General features: G+C 48.1%; 1 protein-coding gene across 7 annotated transcripts; it reads right to left on the bottom strand.

Annotated features, from left to right (window-relative positions):
- Window positions 1-1,227: 1,227 nt before the first annotated feature.
- PRR14L (proline rich 14 like) lies at window positions 1,228-25,609 on the bottom strand. 7 transcript variants are annotated; one of them, XM_045585745.1, is made up of 9 exons: window positions 25,467-25,609; window positions 17,603-18,122; window positions 14,981-15,052; window positions 9,239-14,400; window positions 8,161-8,232; window positions 7,345-7,516; window positions 6,691-6,797; window positions 6,102-6,173; window positions 1,228-5,204 (listed from the first exon to the last, which is right to left on the bottom strand). In XM_045585745.1, exons 2-9 carry the CDS (start codon window positions 18,071-18,073, stop codon window positions 4,928-4,930), a joined length of 6,405 nt encoding a protein of 2,134 aa, XP_045441701.1. In that variant the 5' UTR covers window positions 18,074-18,122; window positions 25,467-25,609; the 3' UTR covers window positions 1,228-4,927. The 7 variants fall into 7 exon arrangements, 6 of the variants coding, with proteins under 6 accessions (XP_045441701.1, XP_036304679.1, XP_045441702.1 ...); XM_036448786.2 differs by having other exon boundaries at window positions 25,379-25,559; XM_045585746.1 differs by having other exon boundaries at window positions 9,239-14,396; window positions 14,980-15,052; window positions 25,379-25,559.
- Between the last annotated feature and the right edge of the window lie 215 nt (window positions 25,610-25,824).

The following is a 25,824-nucleotide window of genomic DNA, read 5'->3' on the forward strand; positions in this document are numbered from 1 at the left end:
CCCCCCCCCCCCCTTAACGTATTTCAGGGAGGAATGGAGAGATAAAAACATCAATGAGGAGAGAGAATCACTGATCGGCTGCTTCCTGCAGGCCCCACACTGGGGACGGAGCCTGCAACCCGGGCTTGTGCCCTGAGGGGGAATCAAAAAGTGACCTCTGGTTCACAGGTGGATGCTCAACCACTGAGCCACTCAGACCAGGCTGGATTTGCCCTTTTTGCCATGATGAATGACCCAACAGCTACTGGGCATCGCTTTCTTCTGAAATCTCCCTACTGCCACTAGGGGACAGAATTAGCCTAACATTTAAGAACCAGCACTGCCCTAACCAGTTTGGCTCAGTGGATAGAGCATCAGCATATGGATTGAAAGGTCTCATGTTCAATTCCTGTCAAGGGCATATACCTAGCTCTCTATCCCTCTCCTTTCCTCGCTGTAAAAAAGTCAATAAAATATATTAAAAAAAGAAAAAAGAAAAAGAAAGAACCAGCACTAAATCCCTGTGATTTTGGGTACTGAATGGTGGGGGCTGAGCGGCATTATGGTTGTGGGCCCTTTGTTTGCCTTGAAGTTTTTTTCACCCCCTCTATGCCCTGTCCCCCTAACCCCCACAATCACACACTGTTGTCCATGTCCAGGAGTTGAGGGAATTCTTAGTTTGAACTAGTCCTCTTATTCTCAGGAGGACCTACCAGTGCTAAGATTCTGTGATGGAAAATGTTAAAGGAATAAAAGGGCCTTAACTGATAACTGGCCTCTACCTTCTAAACAAAGGAAAAGTGTAAAATGCTCCTCAAGTAATGGTGAAACACAACAAGTGCAAGGGCATAGGCCCGGGCTGCGGGCTCGATCCCCAGTAGAGGGCGTGCAGGAGGCATCCCATCAATGACTCTCATCACTGATGTTTCTCTCTCTTCCTCTCTCAAATCTACGGTATTTTTTAAAAAATCAATGGAAACAATATTCTCAAATAAGAATTTAAGGAAAAAAAGCCTCATGGTAGGCACAGAAGGCACCCAGAGGTGAAGTGCTAGAGTCCTGGGCACAGGACTATTCTCAGGACCTGGTGACCGCTTTGGGAGGTATAATGCCTGTTTTGATTATAATTCTGTGACATCTATAAAAAAAAAAACACACAACACAAAACAGCCTCATGACATTACAGGAACAATTTTAACTTATTAATGCCAAGTCATGAGAATAAAATAACAGCCTGGAGGGTTATTGGAAAGGTTTCAAAAATTCTTTATTTTCATAAATTAACACACATAACAGTGGGAATTTTAGAGGCACAAACTACCAAACAGAACAGGAGCTGCGGGGGCATCATGTATGCCAATGTTACCAAAAATGTACAAAATCTCACTGAACTATTGACCGTGATAATATATAAACACGCCGGGCAGCTGCGTACTGGCCAGCCCGGCCCACGGAGGTGCGGAGGCCTCTCACCACAATTCAAATCCGATTCAGCACCAGAGAGGGGCTCGTGAGGACGCACAGTGAACAAGCATCGAGACTGACGGTGCTGCGCTGGACGGCGGGCTGGACGGGGCGCCCTCTGCCTTTGCTGCCCGGGGGCCGTCAGAGGACATCACATTTGATTGGAATAGAGCAGCCTGCTCCCCAGCCAGCCTCTGCACGAGATCAGCTGTGGTGAGGGAGCCCTTCCCTCATCTGGCCGATTATTTAGACTTTGGATACAGCCACCCACAAGGTGGCGATTAAGAGGTCCTTTCCATGATACCAGGGGGAAAAGCTTACAGAAACAAAACAGGAGAATTTTAAAAAGCACCAACTGCATACACCTCCCGCCCCGGGGACCGGGAGGCAAGGACAGCTGCCTGAAGCTGGTCTCTCGCGGACGCTCGTGCGCGTGGGACAGAGATGGCGTTCTGGCCCGGCGAGGCGAGGCTGCACCAAAGCTGGAGGCCCCGCCCCAGCCCGGCGTCCTCGGGACAGCTCCTGGCCTGGCGGGCAGGACAGAGTGGGGGTGGGGGGTGGAGGGGATGGGGACGGAGGGTCCTGCCCGGGGGATGGGATCTGGAATTTACCTCCGACTGGCTCTGGCACCCACTCAAGACTCTTTCAGGCAAAACTGTGACAAAGTGTCATGATTTCCACAGCTCTTGGAGGAGCACAGAGTTTGGGGATTCACAGCATGAGTTTCTGAGCTTTTCAGGCTCCAGTAAGGCAACCGCTACATGTCTTTCCACTGCCCCTCCCTCGGCTGAAGCCCTCAGAGTAAGGTCAGTAAGAACAAGTGGACATAATCTGGTTTGGAAGGGGATGAGGTATGAAGGACTGAAGCTGGAAAGGGGGCCAAAGGAAAGGACGGGGAAGGTGGGTGGCAAAGCAAAGACAGCTACAAGCTAAAAGACGAGGAAACCCATAGTTCACAGACTCAGCGAAAAACTGATGGGTGGAACCCCAATTGGACCTGAGATCTCTCCTCCCTTTCCCGTCTTAGTGACCCTAAACCAGAGCCGAGTGAGTTATAGTTAACTAGAACTCCCGCTACTTCGGAAGGAAACCCCCAAGCTTAGGAACTGTACCAGCGCCCACTCAGTCATCAGCCGTCCCCACACACAGCGCTGCAGCTGGCCAGCCAGCGGGGAGGACAGGGGTTAAGACACTTGTGCCTCAGCGTGGCTAGCGCCCTTCCAGCGCCTCTAGGTAAGCAGCTGCACGTTCGCAGTGGGGGCCATTCTTAACTCTGCGGCAGGGAAAGGCCTGGCCAGAGCACAGGCAGGCTTCTCCCCAAGTTCTCAGGACAAAGGAGGGAGCTCCGGTCTCCATTTCCACCCATTCTCCCCTCCCAGAGGCCAAGGTCCCAAACCACTGCAGCTGGCCCAGACAATGCCATGCCTCTCCCAGGCAAACCTGAAGCCTGAACTGTGATGCTGGTGATGCCACAGCTGTGCCCACCTCAACTTCAGCCTGCAGGATGGCGTGGCTCCCACATCGCTGACTCGGCTACCCCTCGGGTGCCCGCAAACAGGCTCCGGTGACTCACGGGGAGTCTGCGAGCTTGTCCAGCAGTGCTTCCCTGAACACGATTGTGCAAGGGCCACTGCATTCCTCACCCTGCCCTGAAGCAAGACAGCAGCCCCGCGGGCCCTGCTCCAGGACCGAGTCCACACAGTCTAGGCCACATGGACGTGCAGGGCGGAACGGGCTCGCTCCCTCAGAGCCGGGGTGGGGTGGGGGGGGAGGCTGGCCTCCTGACGCTGTCGGCCCTGGCCTGGGAGCCCGGGGGCTCCAGGTGCGTATGGGACGTGCTAGGCTGTGTCTGAGACAGACGTGCCCTTTGATTTTTCCGGCTCCTGTCCTCTCTCTGCTGCAGCATGGCACAGACTGTCCACCTGCAAAGGAAAGGCACGCAGAGCCCTCCCGCCCACCTGTCTCCCCACTAACAAACGAGGAACAAAAGAAACCTGGGAGACACATCCCAGGCGGCACGCTCGCTCCTCTAACAGGCCTGCTCCAAAGCATCTGCAGCTCCAGCCAAGGAATGTCATTCTCTGAACTCTTGTTTTGAGAGAGAGAGAGAGAGAGAGCGAGAGAGAGAGAGAGCGAGCGAGAGTGCGCGCGCGAGAACACAAGGGAAGAGGGGAACGGGACAAAGGATCGCACACAGGGATTAGTGGGAAAGGAATGAAACCTCTGGGCCTGCTAACCCACACGCATCCTTCTGCCCAGACTCCCGTGGGCACACAGCAGCTCAGCAAGCACCGGCATTCCACATTCCCAGAAGGTTCGACACAGGAGCCCAGAGCAAAAGAGGTGTCCTCAGCGGTGCCAGCCGTGGGATTCCTGATCCCACCGCAAGGACACAGTGCTGAGCCTGAACTGTGGGGACACCCCCCAACCCCCACTCTCAGGGCCGGCTGCTCCGACAGCTGCAAACAGCGGGCCGGCCTCTTCCGCCGCCCGTACTGTTGTACCCAGCTTTGTTACATTCCAACACTGCAGATAAAATCCATTAAAAGACCACACCCAGCCTGCACACTTTAAAAATGATTGGGAGAGAAACCTGCTCTTACTTCCGTCATTAAAATTAATACATCTACTTAGCACGCAGGAATGAGGGTCCAGAGGAAAGAAGTGCTCCCTCTAACGAAGTGCACGAGAGAGATGGGGAGGGGACTGCTGAGACACGCGGGTGGAAGCGTGTCTCTCCACTGTCCCAGACTGGGCCCGACGCCTGCCATCTATTCTGCAGACATGTATCATCTTTCTCCTCAATGTCTTAAAAAATTGTTTTAAAATCACATTTAAAAGGCTCTGAACATGCAGCAATTAAAAAAAAAGGAATAAAACAAATGAAAAAACACAACATTAAAAAGTGCAACTTACTTTGAATGGGGCCTGGATGGCCCCTCTGGCACTAGTGACCCACAGTCACGGAGGGGAGAAAAAATGATGGGAAAAAGACACACACACACATATGCACGCACACACACACACACACACACACACACGCACACCCCAGGTTCTGGGCAGAGGGACTCAAAGGGCAGGGTACACCACAGGCTTATCGCTCCTCGGCTACTGAAACGAGCCTCGGGGCCCCTCAGGCGAGGACGCCAGGCCCCCTCCCTGGGCAACACCCGTCAGCCATCTTGGTCTAGCACCACCGTAAACACGTGACGCTCCCACAGGGACGCCGAGGCCGGAGCCCGTGGAATCTAGTGTCGTCCAAGGCGCGCTGCGGCCCCCGTGTGGATGGCACAGAGGTCAGAGGTCGCTCAGGACCACGTCCAGAAGGAAGGAGGCTCCGGAGGCTCCGGGCGCAGCAGGAGAAGCAGGGGGCCCTCGTCACCAGTTTCTAAAGAGGCTGCACCTCGAGGCAGGAAAAAGCCGTGGGTCACAGTCTGGACAGTCTGGGCACCGGGCCAACCTCTTCCATGAAGACGCGCCATCCTCAGCACCCCGGGGATGGCTCCTCTCCCTCCTCCTTGGCGAAGAAGGTCTCCAGTTCCATCAGTTTCTGTATCAAAAGGGCATCCAGCTCTCGACTCTGCAGTGCTGCCTTCTGGGCTCTGGTGAAGCTGCCCGTCACCTTGACCTTCCCTCGAGCTCTCCTCTTTCGTGGGACGGTGAAATCCTGAAATTCTAGAACGCGCTTCCTCTTCTGTTGGCTGATTGAGATGAGCGTACCGTTTCGCTCCTTAGGCTCCTCAAAGATGGTCTCTAGACACCTGAGGGGGGGACAGAACACAGTCACCACCGCACCCACTCACAGCGCAGCTCTTCCAGTCAACAGGGGCCAAGAGCTGTTTGCACTGACTCCCAGCATCTGTTTCCTCTGGCCAGTATCTTTTTTTTTTTAAAATATATTTTTATTGATTTTTTTACAGAGAGAAAGAGAGAGAGGGATACAGAGTTAGAAACATCGATCAGCTGCTTCCTGCACACCCCCCACCGGGGATGTGCCCGCAACCCATGTACATGCCCTTGACCGGAATCGAACCCGGGACCCCTCAGTCCCCAAGCCGACGCTCTATCCATTGAGCCAAACCAGTCTCGGCTGGCCAGTATCTTTCTATAATATTTAGTGTGTGTATATGTGTTTTCTCAACTTTATCACGGTGTAACTGAAAACTGAAATTGTAATATATTTAAAAGCATATAATGTGACTTGATATAACTGCACACTGATAAAGGATTCACACATTGGGGTTAACACACTCATCACCTCAAAGATTTACTTTTGGGGGGATGGGAATACAGTTCAATGACCTGAACTGAATTTAGACCCAGAGGCAGCCAAGTAAAACCTTTTCTGTGTCTGGAATCGTATCTGAATAGCAGTGATTTTTAGTCTAAAAGACAGCCAGCATATTGAGTAAAAACTCCAGGACAAACTAAAAGGAAACTACATTTTCTGTATCAACTAACCCCAACATACATTTCTTTCCCATTCCACCACCGACCCCAATTCAAATGCTGGGAACTAAAAGCACCGATTCTAGTAATTTCCAAGACCTGACACGGGAAGAACTGTGCGTGCCCGGTCTGTAGTTAAAGAACTGGAGATTTACAAGGATCATCTCAGAAGCCCTCCCCATCTATGATGCCTACTCCTATGTACCTACCTGTTTGCAGGAGGAGACTTATAATTCTTGTTGGTATATATTTCTTCCAAACTGAACTCCTTTTTCTTTAACCTGAAACGAGAACAAAATGTTTGCCTCTTACGAGAGATAAGATTGGCTTCCTCTGTCCTTTCCATTCATTTACTTTAGACCTTTCTGCAGTATGTTGTAGATGTGTTTCATGCACTGGATTCCCCCCACCCCCCCAGGCTGCCATTCTCTGATGTTATGACATTTAGCTCATTTATACTTATTGGGAATGATAGAGCTGAATTTCTACCTATTTCCTTAACTTACTGCTCCTTCTTCTATCCTCAATTGATGCAACCCCAGCCCCTACCTCACTTGCTTCTGTCTCTCTTACTGCCCGTCTCCTGGCTTGGAAGTCATACACTCTTCTATTCTTTTAGTGGTTGGGGAAAATGTTATGAGTGTATTGCCAGAGCCTCTGGCCACGCTGCCAGTGAATATTCTTGAGACAATCTTAGGAGTAAAACAGCTCAAGAGGATAGGTCATTAAAAGGCCGTGACCTTATGCCAAACCATTTTCCAAAGGAGGGAAGCCATGTGACTTGGAGGAAGAGCTCACCTTTTGGGACGAGGGAGGCCCATGGGGGTAAGATTAGGGTCTGGCTTGGGAATGGTTTTCCGGATTCGAATCTGGGAGACTTTCTTTGGCCTCTTCTCGGGCTCAGCCTGTTTTTAAGGGTTAAAAAGAAAGATATGTCAAGTTGTAAGATATTTTTAAAAATATAGTCCCTTTATTTCACCCTCAAGATCTCACAGCCTCCATTTACAGATGACTCTAATCAGCACTTTATGACAAAGCTTCCCCTGCTGTGCCTGCCACCAGTGTTTTCAGCAGCTATCCTGTCTTATATTAAAAGAGAACCCTATCATTATCTGTTGGAGACAGCAGATGTAGCAAAACTGAAAAACACCATCATTCCCTCATCCTCTTTGAATGCGTGAAGCAGCGCTGTGGTCTAGTTCTCTAAACCTTGTTAAATTCTGCCATTAAGAAAAAAAGGATCCAGAAAACAATGCAGATTAAGAGATCCAGAGCATCCTTTCGTGGACAAACAGAAAACCTCCGGTCTTGGCCATCTCTGGTCCTCAGCTGAAGCTCAAGGTGGTCAGCAGAGGCAGCCAGGGCCCCTGCGTACCCATCACGTGACCCGCAGTCATCGATGGCCACCTCCGGTGCCTCTGCGGCCTGACGCCACGAGCACGTCACACTCACCTCTTTCTGTTCCGGAGGGCTGCTCTGCGGCCGGGGGCGCGCTGCCGTCACACCATCCAGCTCGTCTAATCCGGGAACCGCGAACTCCGAGGCTGACAGCAGGAGCTTGCCGACGGCCGAGTCTGCTACCAAGCGAGACTTTGGTGCCAGCGCAGGGAATGGAGGCTCTAGCCTGGCAGCGCCGAGAGAAAAGCACAAGACAAAGGACTGGACTCACCTTCTACCTCAGCACCCTGAACTTAACTCCCAGACTAGGGTTGAGGCCTTTTGCCGGCAATGACATTTCAACCTGATCTCCAGTCACATCCGGGCATGGCCTGTGTGCGTTTACAAATATTTACAAGAATGCAGTCAATCCATTTCACTGGTACGGAGCAATAAAATAAGGAAAAAGTAATGAATAAGGAAAAATGTAAGAAGGAACAGATGTTTGGGAAGGGAGAAGACATTTAGTGAACTAAACAAATGAAATGCAGGCAGAGGAGATCAATCCCATCCAGGCACCAAAAATAGCCTGAGAGGGAACTTACAGTAGAATGAGCTGGCTGAGTGATTTTGAGCCCCCTCCCCCTTATTTGGTATTGATTACACATTCTTGGTTGCTACTTATAATGAAACACATTTGAATCTAAGATTCAACCTGGTTTAGAAGAAAAACAAAAGTTCAGAATCATACCAGGCACGATCCACAGCATCGCTACCATTTTTTCTCTCCCCCGCCCCCCCCCCCTCTCTCTCACACATACACACACACACACACTCAGTCACTCAGTCACTCACTCCACAATTCCTCATGTGCCAGCACATTGGACGTACCTTATCGGACTGCCACTGGCGTTGTAAGTAGCTTCCATGCCTGGAAGAGGCACATATGGTAACATGGTGTGGCTGAAGCGAAGCAAAAGTACATGAGCAATAGGTTAGGGCAGCGGAACAACAGAAAACGTTTTGATGTCATTACAGGTTTAGCACAGGACACTCAATCAGAGCCCTAGGCAGATAAGAAATGTCAGTCCCTCAGGAAGATGACAATCTCTCGGTTGGGAGCATCTCATTCATGTGCTCTCCGCCAGGATGGAGGCGGGCAGATAGGGAGATTCTTTTCTCACTTAAATGGAAAGAAGGTAGAAATAAGCAGAGGACAGTAAGAGAAAGGAGGGGAAAAGTCATAAGGGCAACATAAAACATGTTTCAAGTTTCTACTTATTCAAAGGGTCACAAACAGGAAGATATACCTATTATATCTAAATCAGATCTTTAGGTTATAACTCTCAAATTCTTTTTCTTCTCTAATTTCTATTAGAAGGTAAAATGATACTGATGGAATTATTTTCCTAGTGATCAAACCATGAGAACTCTCTTCCAAGTTCACGTCAAATCCTATATATTCTACAACTACAGTATATAAATGCCAATCTTGGAAGCCTTTCTGTTCCAGAAAGAAATGCAAAGGTTCACAAACCAGATTTGGTGACATCTACATAATTGTTAAAAAGGTATTTCTTTGTATCCTTTACACACCAAACTCTGAATTAGGTGCTGGCTATATAATACTTTGTGAACAAGTTACAGCTACAAGCCATTATTGGTCACTACTCAACGTGTAATGTTGTTCTTTTCAAAGGAGGGACAGAGGAGAAAAGAAATTCAAAAGACTTGATGGTTTGCAGAATGAATGGGGCAGAACAAAGAATGCCAAATAAAGGGTTCTGCAGGAAATGAGAGGGGTCAGCATTTAAATTACTGCCCCATTTTCTCCCAGAGACTGGGCAAGGTATAAATATAAGAGTGCAGACACAGCTCCCACCAGCCCTGCTTGTCCAGCAGCGGCCTCCAGCTCCCTGATGGCAGGCAGCAAAGAAGGAACACTTACAAAGAACAGGGGACAGTTTACCTGCTCGCGATGTCCAGAGCTGGCTGCCGCTTGCCGTGAGCGGCATGCAGAGCAGAGGCTTCGAAGGGGCAGGCAGAGGGCCCGTGCTGGCTCCAAACGGACAGCACTCGGCCCACCGAATAGGGCAGAGAACAGAAGATCTTGTCCGCGACGGAGGCCGGAGACCGGAACCCTCTCAGGCCCTGTGTAAACTGAGTCACGAAGAGCCTCTGCATGGCAGGCATGTGACTGGAGAAGCTCCGTTTTTTTGTCCAGATCCGGTAGCATCCCGGGGAACAAAGTGCTAGGAGTGTGTGAAGGCCAAGGGCGGAGCAGCCTGATCTGGCCTGGACCACCGCGGCGCCCCCGCAGTCCCGGAGGGGAGCTGGGGGCTGTGCAGGAGCCTGGGCGTGCGCCTGAGCACGGAGGCCGGTGTCTTCCCTGAACGCGGCCATCCCAGGGCAAGCGTGGGACAGGAAGAAGGAAAAGGTCCACCGGGGGGGTTGCGAAGGGCACGGGGAGGCCTCCCCTAAGGCAAGCCTCGCGGGAGCACAGTGCTCGGGAAAAGTCCGTGGGGACTCAGGCACGCGCTCGGAGCCTGACTTCACGTGAAAGGATATCGGGAAGATTCCAGAACCGAACAGCAGCAGCGGCATCTTGTCGCTCAAATCTACGAAGCTCATTTTGATGGCTTCGAGGGGATACAGTGTCAAGGGCTTACTATGAGGCCTCTGGGCCCAGCTGCTGGCTGTCAGATAGGGGTTCAGCTGCATCATGCTGTCTGAGAATCTGTCCAGGAGCCTTTTACACCGGAGCCGCTTGTAGCTCTTAGCCACCGGGAGCAGCTCAGAGGAACCCCGCCGGTACCTCAGCTTGGGGGTCTTGGGGGCCGGGGCCAGTCTGGAGGCGAGGACGGACAGCTTGCTGAGTAAGGCTGAGTCTTTGGTAGGCTTCCTGGCGTTCAGGCTCCTTAAGAGATGGCACGGGGCAGCCTTCTGCTTTGGTATGTGCCCAACGGGGCTCCCGCTGGGTACTGTTTCGGGGTCCAGTCGTGAGGGTGCAGACAGAGCGGGAGAACTGAGAAACCTGTGCGCTCTGGTGGGGATGGTTTCGGGGGAACTCTTTAAAAAGGCAGCATTCCTGATTTTACTTATTTTCCTCCCCACGTGGGCTTGCTCCTGGCAGGAAACTTTCTTACACGCCCGATGCGGCTGCTTCTTTAAGGGAAGCGCTCCTTTCTGATGGGAAGCATTCCCAAAGGCACCGTGTATCTCGTAACACCTCGCGGAGCTGGCGTCCTGTGACTTCTGGGGGGCGCTAGGAAGGCGAGGACCCATGCACAGCGCCATGTCCTTTTTTAACGGATGACGTAATTTCCCCTCCTGCGGGCCCTTCAACTTCTGAGGCCGTGCGTTCGTGTTGGCCTGGGCCAGCTGTGCTGGGGGCACTTCTCTCATCCTGGTGTACTCACATTTGTAATCCTTAGGCTGGTCCTCATTTTGCACTTCCTCTGACAACACATCACAATGTTCCAATATCGTATGTGCTTCCTTTTGATGGTCACACTGCTCGGCCTTCTGCATCACGGAGTCCAGATTCCTCCGGCTCTGCTGCTCTTCAGTATCACCACGCATCCTCCGGGAGGTGCCACGTATCTGAGGAATCTCACTCCTGCCATCACCGTGACCATCTTCCCTGGCGATCCTCTCGTCAGACTCCTCCCCAGCAGCTAAGGGATCTGGCGGTCCCCTCTGATGTTCTTTGGCTTCTTCCCCTTTCACTTTAGTTTCTGTTTCCGTCATCAAAGGCAAATTCTTCATACTGATGTCAATGCTGTTTCCTTTGCCGGGATTCCCAGTAATCCTTGGTTCTCCTTCCTTCATCTCAGGCAGGACTGTGCAATCCTCAACCTTTTCACAAAGCATTCCACCCTCTTTTGGTTTAGAAATATTTTTTAGGTCAGTGTCTTCACTTTTAATATTAGCTTCTGATGTTTCTTGAGCAGACAGACACAACGGCGTTATCTCAATGGATTTCAGGCTCGCTGGGGGGACAGAGTTCTCATCTTGGTGTCCAGAAGACACCAACTCTTCGGAGGAAATTCCAAAGGTATTTTCCTTGTCAAACTCAGAATGTATTTCTAGTCTTGATTTTTCAATCATCCCTTGTGTTTCTTTCAGAGATGCTTCTTTAACTTGCTGTTCATGATGAATATGATTTGAAGACACGTTTACTCTATCCAATATTCTTGTATTTGGCTCATGATCCGCAATAGACTCTATCTCATTTGCACAAGGGTCTGGACGCACTTCCATTTCACAATCGTTTAACAACCTGCAAACTTTCTCTTCACATGATTTTTTTATTTTAAGTGATTCTACTGCAGAGGAAGTGGCATCTGGGAGTTCTGAATCCTGGTCAATCTGTCCTGTAAATGCAGCATTCAGGTCTCCTCTCTGAGACAGGGTACTCCTTGAGGTTTCAATCAATGCCAGTCCACCTCGCCGTACACCGCCAAGCAAGTCCAGCATGCCTTGTGTAGGCTTATTGTTACAGTTTGTGTAGGCAATGCCTACCCTACCACCTGTGGGCTTATCACAACTAGGAACCCTTTCAAAGCCTCCTTTCAAATAGCCTTTCTTCCGACTACCCCCAGACAGTGAGTTGTTATTGCCTGAACTAAATGGCAGGTTCTTTTGGTGACGGCTTTCCCCTGTGTTAGGCTCTGTGATGGTCTGTCTCTGGTCACTACCTAGTGTCCTCTTAGCTGGTTTATCTTCACTTCTACATGCATCTGGTCTGTCTGGGTTACTCCGGTAGTCAAGGACTTCATCTGTCTTCTGATCAAGCGTTTTAACAGCTTGATTCATGTTTTTAAAACTGGAGCACTTAGCAGGAGACAGCTCCAATCCTTTTTCAGGTTTTGGAATGTTTACAGATTGGTTTAGTTCTTGTGCGGCACAACCAGAGATGTTATATTTATAAGACATAGTCTCTTTGGGTATATTCTGTTCCTTTAATTCTAGCCCTTCCTCCCTGGATTGGATGTGATTGGTGCTGTGAATGGTCTTGTTGGAAGCTTCACTATTTAACATACCTACTGTCCTTTCGTGTCTGATCTTATCTCCTGGAAGGCTGTCCTTAGTTTCTCTTCTGTTAAGTTCACTTCCCTCTGATGTACAACTCACTTCATGGATGCTTCTTTCCACGGAGTCTTCCCTTCCTGGGGAGTAGTGACCGCTGTGCTGAAATGCATTTTCAGAGTTGATTTTCGAAGAGTTTTCACTTTCCAGGATGATTCTTCTAAACTCATCAGCAGCACACACAGAACACGTGCTCTCTCCTGGTGCATTTCCAACACAATGGCAGCTAGAGTGATGCTGAGGTTGAACACTCTGACAATCCATGACAGAGACCGCTGGAGGCAAGACTGCTACTTCTTTCTTACATGACAGAAGTCTGGACTGTGTATCTTCTGTTCTTGAATCAGCCATTTTGTCTTTTCTTTGAGGGCTTCCAGGTTTGATATTTAAGGTGCAATTGTTTGATGAGGCACCACAGGTTTCGTCACCTGGCGGAGAGATGTCTTTCATTTCTGAGTTCATGGGGACGGTCTGGGCATCAGGAAGGACGCTGGCTCCATCCGCTAATGGAGGGTGATGGCTCTGGTGGGAATCCTCGCTTAGTGCTAAAGGCAACTCTTTGTCAGCTGACGATGTCACATGATCTTGAGAATTAAGGGACACTTGATTTAAAACACATTCGCTTTCCGTTTTGTCTAAGACCAGTTCCTCAGTAGAGGGAGGTTCATTCATCTCACAGGCAATGCTCTGTTCACCTAAATGTGGAACACCGTCCTGTGAGGTCTGTACAGACTTTTCTGACCCAGGTCTGCAACCAAACTCTAGAGACGGTAATAGCTGAGCAGCATCTTTCTTGGGTTTTGATTCCTCATTTACAAGACTTATCTGGTCCTCTGGCGTTAAACTCACAAGGGCATTTTTTTCAATCATAAAGTCACTATATAACACTTCACTTAACTGGGTGTCACCTTCCAGATTTCTCTGAGTGCTGACTGCGGAGTTAGGGTCTTTACTGTACATCTTTTCACTTAACATACCAGGCTTGATAGTGGTTGTCCGTTCTGGCTCTTCGATCTGCATCGAAGAGGAAGAACTGCTTTCTTCAGAGTGTCTGCCTGGGTGGCTTATATTAGAAGTTTCGCTATGGTCCTCAGGGTCGGTTAAGCTACCTTGCATGTCTACCGTGACCTTCAAGTCTTTTTTTTTAAACATGACTTCCGTGGCTTCGGGAAAAGACGTGGGCCTTAGAGAACTGGAGCTGTCTGTGTGGACACTGCCTTGAAGGCAATAGCCATTGTGGGTATTTTCTTTCAGGGAGGCAAAAGTCTCTTTTTCTCCAGAACAATGACCACTCACATCCTCTTCTGGTTGCTTGGCATTCACAAGAAAGAATTCCCCCCCGTCAGACCTGCAGTTCAAACACTGTTCTTCATTTTCTTCTCTAGAAGCCAAGTTCTTGCTTTGACCGTTATCATCAACACAGGAACCCTCTGTCTTTTCAGCAGATCTCTTTAGCAAGCCATCACCTGCAAGACTGCATTTTTCTAAGGCTGTTGTTCTGGATTCTGGATCAGATAAACTTGATTGGAAACATGAAACTTCAGAATTTTTTCCTAAGGGTTCGACAGCTACATTTCTCCTGGGGCTGGGACTGCCGGGTGCAGATCCGGGCTTTTCATCATGGTGGTGAGCAATCTGGTGGCGATTGTCATCTGCTTCACAGACAAGGCTCAGCTTACCCAACTCTTCCTTCCCATCGTCCACTTTGCAAATGGCACTGTTCCCTGGTAACAATGACAACGAAGAAGAACAAGGTTTTAATTCTTCACGTGCTTTTTCTTTAGGAGTTGCTTCTGTTGACCCAGGCTTCGCAAAGTTCAAAGGCTCCAGGGAAACTAATGTGCCGGTTTCTGAAAACTCACCACTGGTCATGATTTTGTCTACGTCCGGGTCATCGCTGCACTCAGCCGAGAGATCTTTACTCACGCTGCCGTTCTTGTATCCATCATTAGTATCTGTCTCAGTCCCACTGACCTTCATACCTTGGACTTGTTCAGCAGATTTTGACAGAATTTCAGTTGTAATTTGTTCATTTCCTTCGGCACAAAAGAAACAATTCCAAATCAGCATGTAATCATGAAAAATAAATCCATGAAGGTAGACCAAAGTAATCATGCAACAAACAACAAAAATGCCCAACTTAAGAGAAGAATTGCGAAGTGAGTGCACTAATAAGCCTTTGGTTTTGCTCTCTGCAGAACATGACAAGGGCCACAGTGTACCTGACTGAAACAGGCAATATGGAACATATACTTTTCTCTGAGTGTTTCTTACATGTACTTAGCAGGACAAAGGACTGTGACATGAAGACACCTAATTCAGAGTCTTAAGCAGCTTCCATTCGAAAACATTAACAAATCAGACTCACAATATAACAGCTTATATTATTAGACTACCTTCTTATTACTTAAATAATTAAATACTACAGAAGTCACTGATCAGTTACCTCAGTGGAAATACCTGGAATAATAGCTTCCCTACAAGACTGGTCATGAGCTAGTGGTAATCACTGAAACTGAGTGAGGTACATGGGGGGGATTAGTATGCTCGCTACTTTCGAAAAAAAAAATTGCAATTTGATGCACATTTTCAGTATGAAGATTTGTGAGGGGTAAATACCTCTGATCCTCAGACGATCCTCAGGGAGGTCCATGCATAACAGCTCTTCACGCGACGGCATCCGGGGGTCCTCCTGCAGGAAGAAGATCAGCAGTCAGGGAGGACTCAGAGCTCTGTTGAATACGTGAGCTCATGAATGAGGATTCTCTGTGACTCCAGAAATGCACTAGCAGTCACAAAGATTGGAAACTGAAGGAAACCTCAAATTTAAATAAGAATCATCAATAAAAACTCCCACTTCTCTAGAATTTGAGCTGGAAAAGCCAACTTTCCCAAGATTGGGACAATAGAGGCTTAAAATGTTGGCCTAAAGATCCATACAAAGCCCTATAAATGCCTTCTGAATCAAGAAACAAATTGCTGCAATGTAATCTTAATTTCATTAAAAAATATATCATGAAACTTGATGTACTGTATCTCAGTCCCTAACCATTCAAAATACATACTCAATTTTCTTTCCAAAGTTTCTTGCAAAACTTTGTAGAAGGGTTTGTTTTTTTTTAATTTTATTTTCATCCCCCCTCACATGGGAGGAGGGACTAAGGGGAAGCACATTTCTTCCTACCATCTAGATTTTGTTAGATACTGACATCTGATCATTACTATACTAACACTGCTGCGCAATCTGTCTTGAATGAATAGATTTTTAAGATAAAGTTCCCATGGATCCCTCTTTCAACCTCAAGTAAAATAACTGCTAATGTTTGCAGCATTCTTTCAACTATAGGACATAAGAAACATCATGTAGTAGTGCAACTTGTTTTTCAGGTTGACAGTAAACAAATTCTTTGTCTTGCCCATGTACCATGCCATCTCCCTGACCACTGCTTTGGAATAAAACACAGCTCTGGGACATCTCCAAAGCTTTGGCAGATTTTAGGAGGGTCTTAAAAACCATTCTTATACTGTTCGTCTGTAATCTTATTTCCCATTAAAAACTGGCTGTATGTTCTGGGGGAAAAGTACAATTCTCTTATTCATTCCCATGAGACTAGTTTAGAGCAGGAAAAACACACAAACACTTAAGGGGAGAAATGACTATCCATCAGGCTGTCAGCTTGTATAAACAGGCAGGCCGAAGCTCCTTGGGGCCTGATGGACTGCTGAGCCATTAGCCCAGCTTGTAACCAGACCCTGCTGAGCTCCTCCAAACACGAGCTTCCTGAGGCAGAGGCAGGTGGAAGGGCAGAGATGACGGCCCCCATCTTCGGATGGGACTGCCTATGCACTGAACTATGCAATTATGGGTCCACAACTTGGAGCAAATGAGATATTTCCTACTTCGTGACATTTGTGGAAATAGCCAGGATTATGTTCATAGCAAAGTACACTGAAAATAAAGCAACTTCTGTATTTCTAGATGGAACCCTCCCTTTCCTATGTTTGCATATTTATAAAGGAATGCTGTAGAATGGTAACTATAAGTCATCTTAACAGAGTTTAATAAAAAGGAGTTTCCATCCATCCATCGCAATTCAGAGAAACAACTGGTGCCTTTACATGAGACACCGGTCATGTTAGCTCAGTAAGGCACTTTTTGCTTTTGTTGTTGCTTATTATTATTAAACTAGAGGCTCCATGCATGAAATTCATGCATGGGGGGGGGGGGGGTTTTCCCCTCAGCCCAGCCTGCACACTCTCCAATCTGGGACCCATCAGGGGATGTCCGACTGCCGGTTTATGTCAGTGATTAGCACAATTTTAAAACTGGCAGTGAAACATCCCTCTCACAATAGGACTGCTGGCTTCTAACTGCTTGCCCCCCCTGCCAGCCTGATCACCCCTAACCGCCTCTGCCTGCCAGCCTGATTGCCCCCCCAACTGCACCCCCCCAGGCCTAGTCGCCCCCAACTACCCCCCTGCCAGCCTGGTCACCCCACGCAGCCTGCTGTTCAGTCCTTTGGTTGTCCCTCACTAACCCCCCACACAGCCTGTGTTCAGTTGTCTGTCTGGTTGTTTCAGTTGTGACGCCGCTGGCTTTTTATCTACATATTAGGATATGTACATAAAGTCACCATGGCTCCTAAGAATATTAGTGATAGGAGCAAAGGGAAAAAGGAAAGTTGTGAGAACAATGATAGAGCTTAAAAAAGAAAAAATTGCAAAGTATGATAGAGCGTGTCTGATCTGGCTACCGAGTATGGCATGGTGAAGTCCATGATTAGCACAATTTTAAAACATAAAGAGGCTATCAAGAGTGCTGATGCTATGAAGGGATGAAAGTGCTCACAAGACAACAATCGCAGACACCTCCGTGACATCTTACTCCACAATGCTATCCCTAATCAGAATGCTACCCGAACTTAAGGGACAAGTGCACATAATTTCTTAACATCAGATGCAGAAATACCATATGACTATCACAAAGAGACTCGGTATTTCATACACAGTAGCTGATTCAGAGAAGTGACACTTTTTCATTAAATAAGAACTTCCTCTCTTCAATGGTCTAATATCTTAAAAAAATCATCCAAAAAAGTTAACACCAAAGTCAACATTTTGGAAATGTTTCAAGAATAAATCATAAGCTACCTATCAGCACCTACATGTTAGCCTGTGAAATATGACTCTGGAAAACTATCATTCATACTCAACTCATCTGAATCAAGATCGCATTTCTTACCTGACTTGGGCTGATCTTTCCTTCAGAGGCTGTGGAATGTTGACATGGGCCTCTCTCTGCTCCCTTACAGGGGTCTTTTGTGAGTTTCACCCGGTCCCCTCGATCTCTGAAGACCGTGAGCTCCATGCTCTTGGTTCTCTCTTCCCTATCCAAGGTTCCAGAAGCCACAGACGCTCCTGCCGGGGAGTCCACCAGCCCACACCGCCCAGGCTCTCCCCCTCGATCCGAGGTCTCAGAGGTTTTTTCACGACTCTCCGCATGAGTCCTCTGCAGCTCCGAGGGCACTGCCCTACTCTGACTTACAAGAGAGCTTGAGGCTCCAGGTTTTACATCTGGAATCACCCGTGGCCCAGGGACAGCATGAAGCTCTCTGGAGATGCTTACTGGGAGTTCAGAGTATAATTCCTGTACCACGGCAGACATGGAGGAATCAAGTGGCACTGGCTGAGTCTCTATTCCGGATGACAGCATTAGGGCAGATGGAGAGTATGGAGTCAAGTCTTACATCAAACGGTTCACCCTGACACAAATCAAAGGAAGGGATAAAAGTTTAAAACTCTGCAGGGTTGAAGAAAGCTGTCTCAGCTCAAACTGGCAAAAATAAGGATTATAAATTCTAACTTAAATGCCGACATTCTCTGGCATAAAAAAAAAAAATTGTCCATAATAGACAGAATTTGTGGAAAACAAATGATATAAATTAAAAGATCAAAACAGGCCTGGCTGGTGTGTCTCAGTGGTTGAGCATCGACCTTATGAACCAGGCAGTCCTGGTTTAATTCCTGGTCAAGGAACATGCCTTGTTGTGGGCGTGCAGGAGGGAGCCAATCAATGATTCTCTCTTATCACTGATGTTTCGATCTCCCTCCCCCTCCCTCTCTGAAATCAATAAAAAAAAATATATTTTAGAAAAGGGATAAAAAGTTTCGTACTTTGTTTTAAAGGCACAAGCTTTGCTCATTTTGTTCACTACTAGAAATACATACTTGACACAGAGTAGGCACTCAGTAAATATTTTCTGAGTGAATAGATACCAAAGGACTCTGAAGAATATGAATCACTGGCTTTTCTTTATTAAGACACAGGGTGTCCCAAAAAATGTACACACACTTTGAATAATTATTAATCCCAATAGGTTAAATATGAAGAAAAAAGAAACATCAATTGAGCTATCAGCTGTTAAGTGTATATACATTTTTTGGGACACCCTGTACTTTCTGAAAGAAGATATAGAGAAAATGGAATTCTGTTCCTTCGCTGCTTACCAAACACTTGAGCTGTACTCAGCCAGGCTGGCACAAGACACCACCAAACCAGGTCTTTTGCAGATTCCTTCCTGACTTTCATTCAGCATCTTTAGATTTTCTAAGTGCCTTCACAGTCACCACTCACTAGATTCTCACAATAACTCTGTGAGCTAAGTAGGGCAGCTATCATCTTCCCATTATGATTTTTAAATCACACCGGAAGAGGTTAAAAATGACCTGCCTACAATATTACTAGGTGTTCCGGTTAATAATGCGGATTTTGTAATCAAAGAAAACATGATAATTTTAAGAGAAACATCAAAAGTGCTTTATTCCAAGTAATGTTCATCGCTAGCTACACATTTCCCCCATCTTTCAGGTAATTTGTGGATACCGTCCCAATAGAACTTTTCTTGTTTTGAGGCAAACCACTCAGAGGCCCAATTTTCTACTTCTTCATATGTTTTGAAATGTTGCTCAGAAAGTGCATGCGCCATTGATGGAAACAAGTGGTCAACTGAAGAAGCAAGGTCTGGTGAATACAGCGGGTGGGTTCATACTTCCCAGGCAAGATCTTTTAAACTGTCTTTAACTGGTTTTGAAGTGTGTGATGATGTGTCATCATGAAGCAAAATTACTTTGCTGTGTCTTCTGCCCCATTCTTGTCGTTTCATGATCAAAGCATGGTTCAAATTGACTATTTATTGTCAATAGCAATCAGTATTATGGTTTCACCTGATTTTAGAAGCTCATAATACACCACACCTTCCTGATCCCACCAAACGCAGAGCATTGTCTTCTTTCTGAAGCGATTTGGCCTTGCAGTCAATGTTGATGGTTGACCTGGATCAACCCATGATTTTGTGCGTTTGGGATTCTCAAAATAAATCCACTTTTCATCGCGTCACAATTTGATTTTACTGATGACTTTTCGGTTTTCCATTTGTCTTTCGTTCAGTTGATGTGGCACCCATTTTCCTTCCTTTAAAATTTTTCCCATTGCTTGTAAATGATCGGAAATTGTTTGCTGAGCAACGTTTAATCTTTCTGTGAGTTGTTTTTGAGTTTGACATGCATCTTCATCCAATAATGCTGGTCATTGTTGGTCTTCAAACGTTTTTGGTTGACCTGGACGTTCTTTGTCTTTTACATCGAAATCATCCCTTTTAAAGCATTTAAACCAGTGTTCACAAATATCTTGAGATGGAGCATATTCACCATAAGCTTCCCAAAGTATTCAACAGCACTTTTGTTCAAAATAAAGTAGTGAATAATAACTTCCCGCAAATGCTCTTTTTTTGGCACGAAATTCGACATTTTTAAGAGTAAAAATATTTATGATGTTAAAACCTTCAGCAAATTTGACATATGAAGTTTTGAAGCTTGCTGTTAATACAACAAAACAGCATACATACCAAATCACTTATATGTAATTAACATATGTGTAACTCCATCTATTGAAAAAAAGTCCGCATTACTAACTGGTACACCTGGTACATGGTTATCTGAGGGGAAGGAGGGGGATATCCAGGGGACTTCATTTGAAATGGGATTGTTTAATTTTTTGCATTGGGTAACGAAAACACAGCTTATTTGCTGAAATAATATTTATATTTATGTAGGTCATAATATTATATCATCAAAGTAGTCACACACACACACACACACACACACACACACACGTGCGCACTCACACAGAGCTAGAAAACAGTACACTCACAACCAGATTTCCTGATCGGTAAGTTTTCCATTTTAGTCTACCAATAATGTGTGCAGTTTCCACAAAATCCACTATGACCCGACCAGTGTGGAAACTGATTAACCAGATAACCATGCTTTCTCTAACCCTAAACCAGGAGAGGAAAGATGAGAAGTATTTGGCGACTCAGAGTCTGTTACAAGGATTTATTAGAGGTATTGATGGCACATGCCTTTGGCCCAAATACACATGGAAAAAGGGACCTTTCAGAAAGCCAGCCATTTCTCCTCCCCATTTCCTAACGTCCAGCTTCCCCCAAATAAACATACTACACACCCCTAAATACCAGTGCTGGCTATTGACTGTCTCACGTTCTCTTCACTGACCATAACCAGGTTTCTGAGCAGCAGGGACTCCCAGCACACCATGTAAATGTTTACAACTGCGTTTCCTTGGTCCCAGTCTCTACTCCTACCTTGATTATCTGGGGAGCCCACTGATGTCACTCATACAGATGTCCGTGCTCTGCCTCCACGGGAAGAGGCACACACTAGGAATACTCCTGTGCGGACAATCTTTCCTCCTAGCACAGAAGATCCATCCTCCCTGTGTTATCTGGACCGAAGCTGGGGGCTAAGGAAGGACAGAAGACCATCCTCTCATTCTGGACCTTTCTGCCTTTCTCTTGGTTTCCTAAACTGGTGGATGTTTTATTCATGTCCCTGTGATTTCATCCACTGGGTGGATTTTTTAATAACATAGAATCTCAGTAATGACATCCCAGTCACCCTAGAGCTCAGACTTGAACTTTAGACCTTCCACGTGCCTTCATGGACTCAAAGCCAGCGGTGCCTCTAACAAACCCCACTCCTTCCAACCCCCGTGGTCCTAATTGAAGATTTGTTCTGAACACAAACTTATGCAAAACGACATCTTTATCACAGAGAGGCAATATTGATCATCACATAACGTGGCTCATATTCCTCAGAGGAAAGGGTATCTTTGCCATTCTAATGGCTCCGTATACACTGTAAGCTGGCACTGGCCAAAACTCAATTTTAAACACTCTGGTCACCAAAAGATAATTTCCAATTTACAAAAGCCAAACACCACATCATCACTTCTTGGTGCTCTTATTTGGTAGAGACAAAATTCCTATTCTTTTCAATCTGTAAAACAGTGAGGCGCATTGGCTGTGGAAGCAAAAGACAATCTCTCCTTTCTCTCCTCGCCCAACTCTGGGTCCTCCCGTTTCTCAGCAGCAGCATCAAGAACAGCCCAGTGCCTTGGCTGGAACCCTGAGACGGAGTAATATTTAGATGCAAGCCTAGAGTAGCAGTACAAAATCATTCTCAGCTCACTAGCTTGCATCACTAAACTCTTCTCTCAATTTTTGCCATCTATTAAGTTATTGGTAAGGCCACAAGACTATAGGAAAAGATCCCAAATTTTACCATTCAAGTTTTTAAAAATGAAATCTCTGAATACAATGGAGCAATTAAAAATGGTAAAGAAATATAGTTCTACACAGAAAGTTGCTTGAAATATTTTATCAAATTATATAAACATCAGGACTCCTTTAGGGAAAATATATATGCATATAGGAAATGTCTGAAAGAATATAGGCCCAAGAGTGATGGGATGATGGGCGTTGGAATGATGGACGATGGAAAGTGATGGGTGATGGAATCATGAATGACATCAACATATGTTGTACTTTTCCCCTTTTTTATAATGAGTATGTATTACATATGTTTAATTTTTTTAAACATTGTTTCTCAAGACCCAAATATGTAGCCAATAACTGTAAGTGCATTATGCCTTTAATTTATCAGTATCACCCCAAATGTCAGCTCTCTACTTCAACCACAAAAGTTTTTATATTAAATGTTCAATAAACTTCAAGTAAGAGGAGAGAATGTAGATAGGGATTTAGGGTTTACCAACCCATTAGGTAAGAATATCAGATAATTATCTAATTTGAGGTATAAGCAAAAGTTAACCTAGAGAATCAGGAACAACTCTTACCAGCTGCTATTGGCTTCACCTTTACCGTAACATAAATAAGATTTAGACTGTTTAAAGAATCGATTTTTTCCTAAAGGAAAAAAAAATGACTGATATTTATAAGGAGTATGCAGTAGAATTCTTCCAATAAAAGAAGAAATCCTTTTGAATTGAGAACAAGTAAGCTCGGATCTTTGTGTTTCAAATGCAGCAGCAATGCTAGGCGCAGCCTAGATGCTGGTTTTCCTGTTTTCCAGGGTCCCTATCCTGTCCTGCATTCGCTAGCAGCCAGGCCTGGAGTGTGTCCCTAACTTCCTTAGGCTAGTTTTTCACACGTAAAATTAACACATTAAACAGAACAATCTCAAAGGTCCTGCCACCCACAACAACCCCGTAACTCGAAACAAAACTGCTCTATTTCACTGCTTTGGCAAAGCACACCCAAGGCATCAACAATGGTGGTTGGTACAGAGCCCAATCCCCGGGGCACCACTCAAGAGCACACGGAGGTAATTTAAGAACGCTTTCCATACAACAAAAATGAAAGCTTCTAAGGTGTCTCTGGGCCACCTGGCAGTGCGAATTCCTGTCCCACCAAACAACAGCTCCAGGTGGTGGGAAGACAACCGGGAGAGCCAGCGTGGCCTCTCTCCATCTCCATACGTTTTAAGGCACTAAGAACCTGACAAAGGCCCAATTTTTACTTTTAGTCCTTCAGGCAGTCCCCCAGACAGAAGTTCGGGGAGTACAGTCTGTAGCACTGAGAAAAGAAATGGGGGTGGGGGCTGGGGGAGAGGTGGAATCGCACAAACAGCAGAACAGAAACCCGTGTGCCCCCATAATCCCAAGTCTGAAGGTCTCCCCTCTCTTTATTCCCAGATGCAAAGGGGCTGCTCGGACCGGAAAGAAGAACGGTGAGTCACGCGGGCCCTCACAATGCCACAATGATCAGGCCCCCAGAAGGTTCCCCACCCTCCCTGCACCCTGAGAAAGGGGCTTTCTCAGCCCGAGATCAGACACGGTAGCCAACCCCTTCCCCCAGGGAATTCGGAGAAGGGGGGGGGGGCTCTTCTTAAGGGGTTAGAGACAGAAGAATCTTTTCACCAGATCTCCGTACACTGCGAGTGGGGCAGGGAAGCCACACGCGGATCGGGGCCCAGCTCTCCCGCGCGGGGCGAGCGGGAACTCTCAAAAGCATCCCCCACTGCTCCCCTTTGCCTCCCTCTATTAGCATGCAGAGAGAGCCCCGTCTCCTCCGGGGAGGGACGGAGCGCAAAGGACAGGCTCTGCATAAAAGCCTGGGGTTTCTTTTTCAGGGGAAGAGAAAAGAAACCACCACCCGTCCGTGCTGCTCTAAATAGACACCAGAAAAGGGTCCTGCGCCCGAAGGCACTTATTTTTCTTGGAAGAGCCAGAGAAACAAGTTGGACTCTCCCTCTTGGGGGGAGGGGGGAGGGGACCATGGAGCTAGAAGGAAGCTTCTCACCGGATCGAGGACAGGGAGTGGGAGAGGATGTCTCCCACCGGGGAAGGAGGGAGATAGCTCCTGGGAAACAAAGGAAAGGCTGGCCTCCGTTCCAGGCCTCCCTGCCTCCTGGAGGCCAGACTTGCTTCCAAAGACAAGGCCTATTTTCCAGATGGTTCTAAAGTTCACTGGGGGGAGCGGAGCAGGATCTAAAAGGATTAGAAGCGCCTCTCTCTCCACCTCCTTTCGCGTGAGAAAGAGTGGGTCGAACACTTGCGATGTGGGAGTGCGTGGGGGAGGGGGGTGCTGGGGAGGGATGGGTTGGGGGTGATGAGAGGAAAAATCAGTTTCTCTGCAGAGGAGATGAGCTTCCTTTTTAAAAGCAAGTTAACCTGTTACAGTAACAGTTCATGGCAACAATGGACCAAAAGGTTACAACGACGTTACTAGGCACTCACACAGGGTCTCCTGGAGCCCTTGGGACAATCTGCCCCAACCCGAGGTGGGCTGGGGGAGAAAGGTGAAGCCATCGATCGGTCAAGGTCACCAGGGATGGGGAGGAGCAGACAGGGGTCCCGCATCGCTCTCACTCCAGGCGCCAACCGTGCAAATGCAAGGAGCTCCGTGCACACCACCAGCCGTGGGGGTGGGGGTGGCATTGGTGGGGAGAGGAGCGAGGCGCCCGGCCTCCGTGGGCAGGATCGGGGGAGGGGGAGAAAGGCTGGCTTCGAACACCCTACATCCTGGGTTCTCCTCCGTGTATGTCAGGGTACAAGTGAGAAATAAAGGCGTGAAGACAGGTCTACCTCCCACAGGGAAGGGAGAGCCCATCCCCTCTGTCACTTCCAGGCAAGTTGAGCCTCGCTCTTCACTGGAGGGGCTGGCGCTGACCAAATTGGAGGGGTGGGGGGGAGGTGTTTTGGGGGGGCGGGGGTATCTTTTAAATAACCTCCTTAAAATAAATCCAGAATCGCCCTCCCGCACCCCGGGAGCGGGGCTCGCTCCGCTGATGGACGCACTGGCGCCGGGGCAGAGCGTCCGCCCAGGACTGGGGGCGTCGCTCTCCCCGAAGGAAGTTGGGGGTCTCCGGCCGCGGCGAGGTGCAAGAGGAGCGTCTCTCCCCCGTCGGAGCCATGACTCGGGGAGGCCGTTTCCCCCTCGCGACGCGGGCGCCTGGCCTCCTCCTTCTCCCCCGGGGCCCCCCGTTCCGCCGCCCCGCAGCTCCGCTTCCCTTCGGTACCCCGAGAGAGAGTGGGGGGCCGGGCTCCCCTCCACCTGCCCCTCGCGGCGGAAGGTCCTCTCCGGGCGGCGTGGGGCGGGGCGGCGGGGCCCCAAGCCCTCCCGCCCCCGCCTCTTACCCTGAGGCCTGCTGCTCCACGGCCCGCGCTCGCCCCGCCGGCCGGGCCTCGGCAGCCGCCGCCCCGCCGCCGCCGCCGCCAAGTCTACCTGAGCCTGCGGAGCGCCGAGAGCCCGGGGCGCTCCGGCCGCCGCCACCTCTTCGTCTCTATGGTCCTCGCCCTCCTTTTCCTCCCCCGACCCCCCCTCCGCCCCCTCCTCCTCGTACTTCCTCATCCGGGGCCGGAGACGGCCATGCGGGCTCGCCTTAAGCCCCGCCCCCGCGCGGTGCGCGCGCACGCCCGCCGAGGGGCGGTCCTCCCAGCGTCGGCCTCCCGCCCTCCGCTGACCCACCGTCGCTTTAGGCCCCGCCCCTGCGGCCTGCGCTCTTAAAGCGGAACACACCTTTTTAGGCTGCTTCTGCTGAGCACTCCTCCCAGGGTCCAGCGTCTGTCTCAACTGAAAATAC

The sequence above is a fragment of the Pipistrellus kuhlii genome, unplaced genomic scaffold, assembly GCF_014108245.1.
Source record: "Pipistrellus kuhlii isolate mPipKuh1 unplaced genomic scaffold, mPipKuh1.p scaffold_m20_p_20, whole genome shotgun sequence".
NCBI classification, from domain to species: Eukaryota; Metazoa; Chordata; class Mammalia; order Chiroptera; family Vespertilionidae; genus Pipistrellus; species Pipistrellus kuhlii.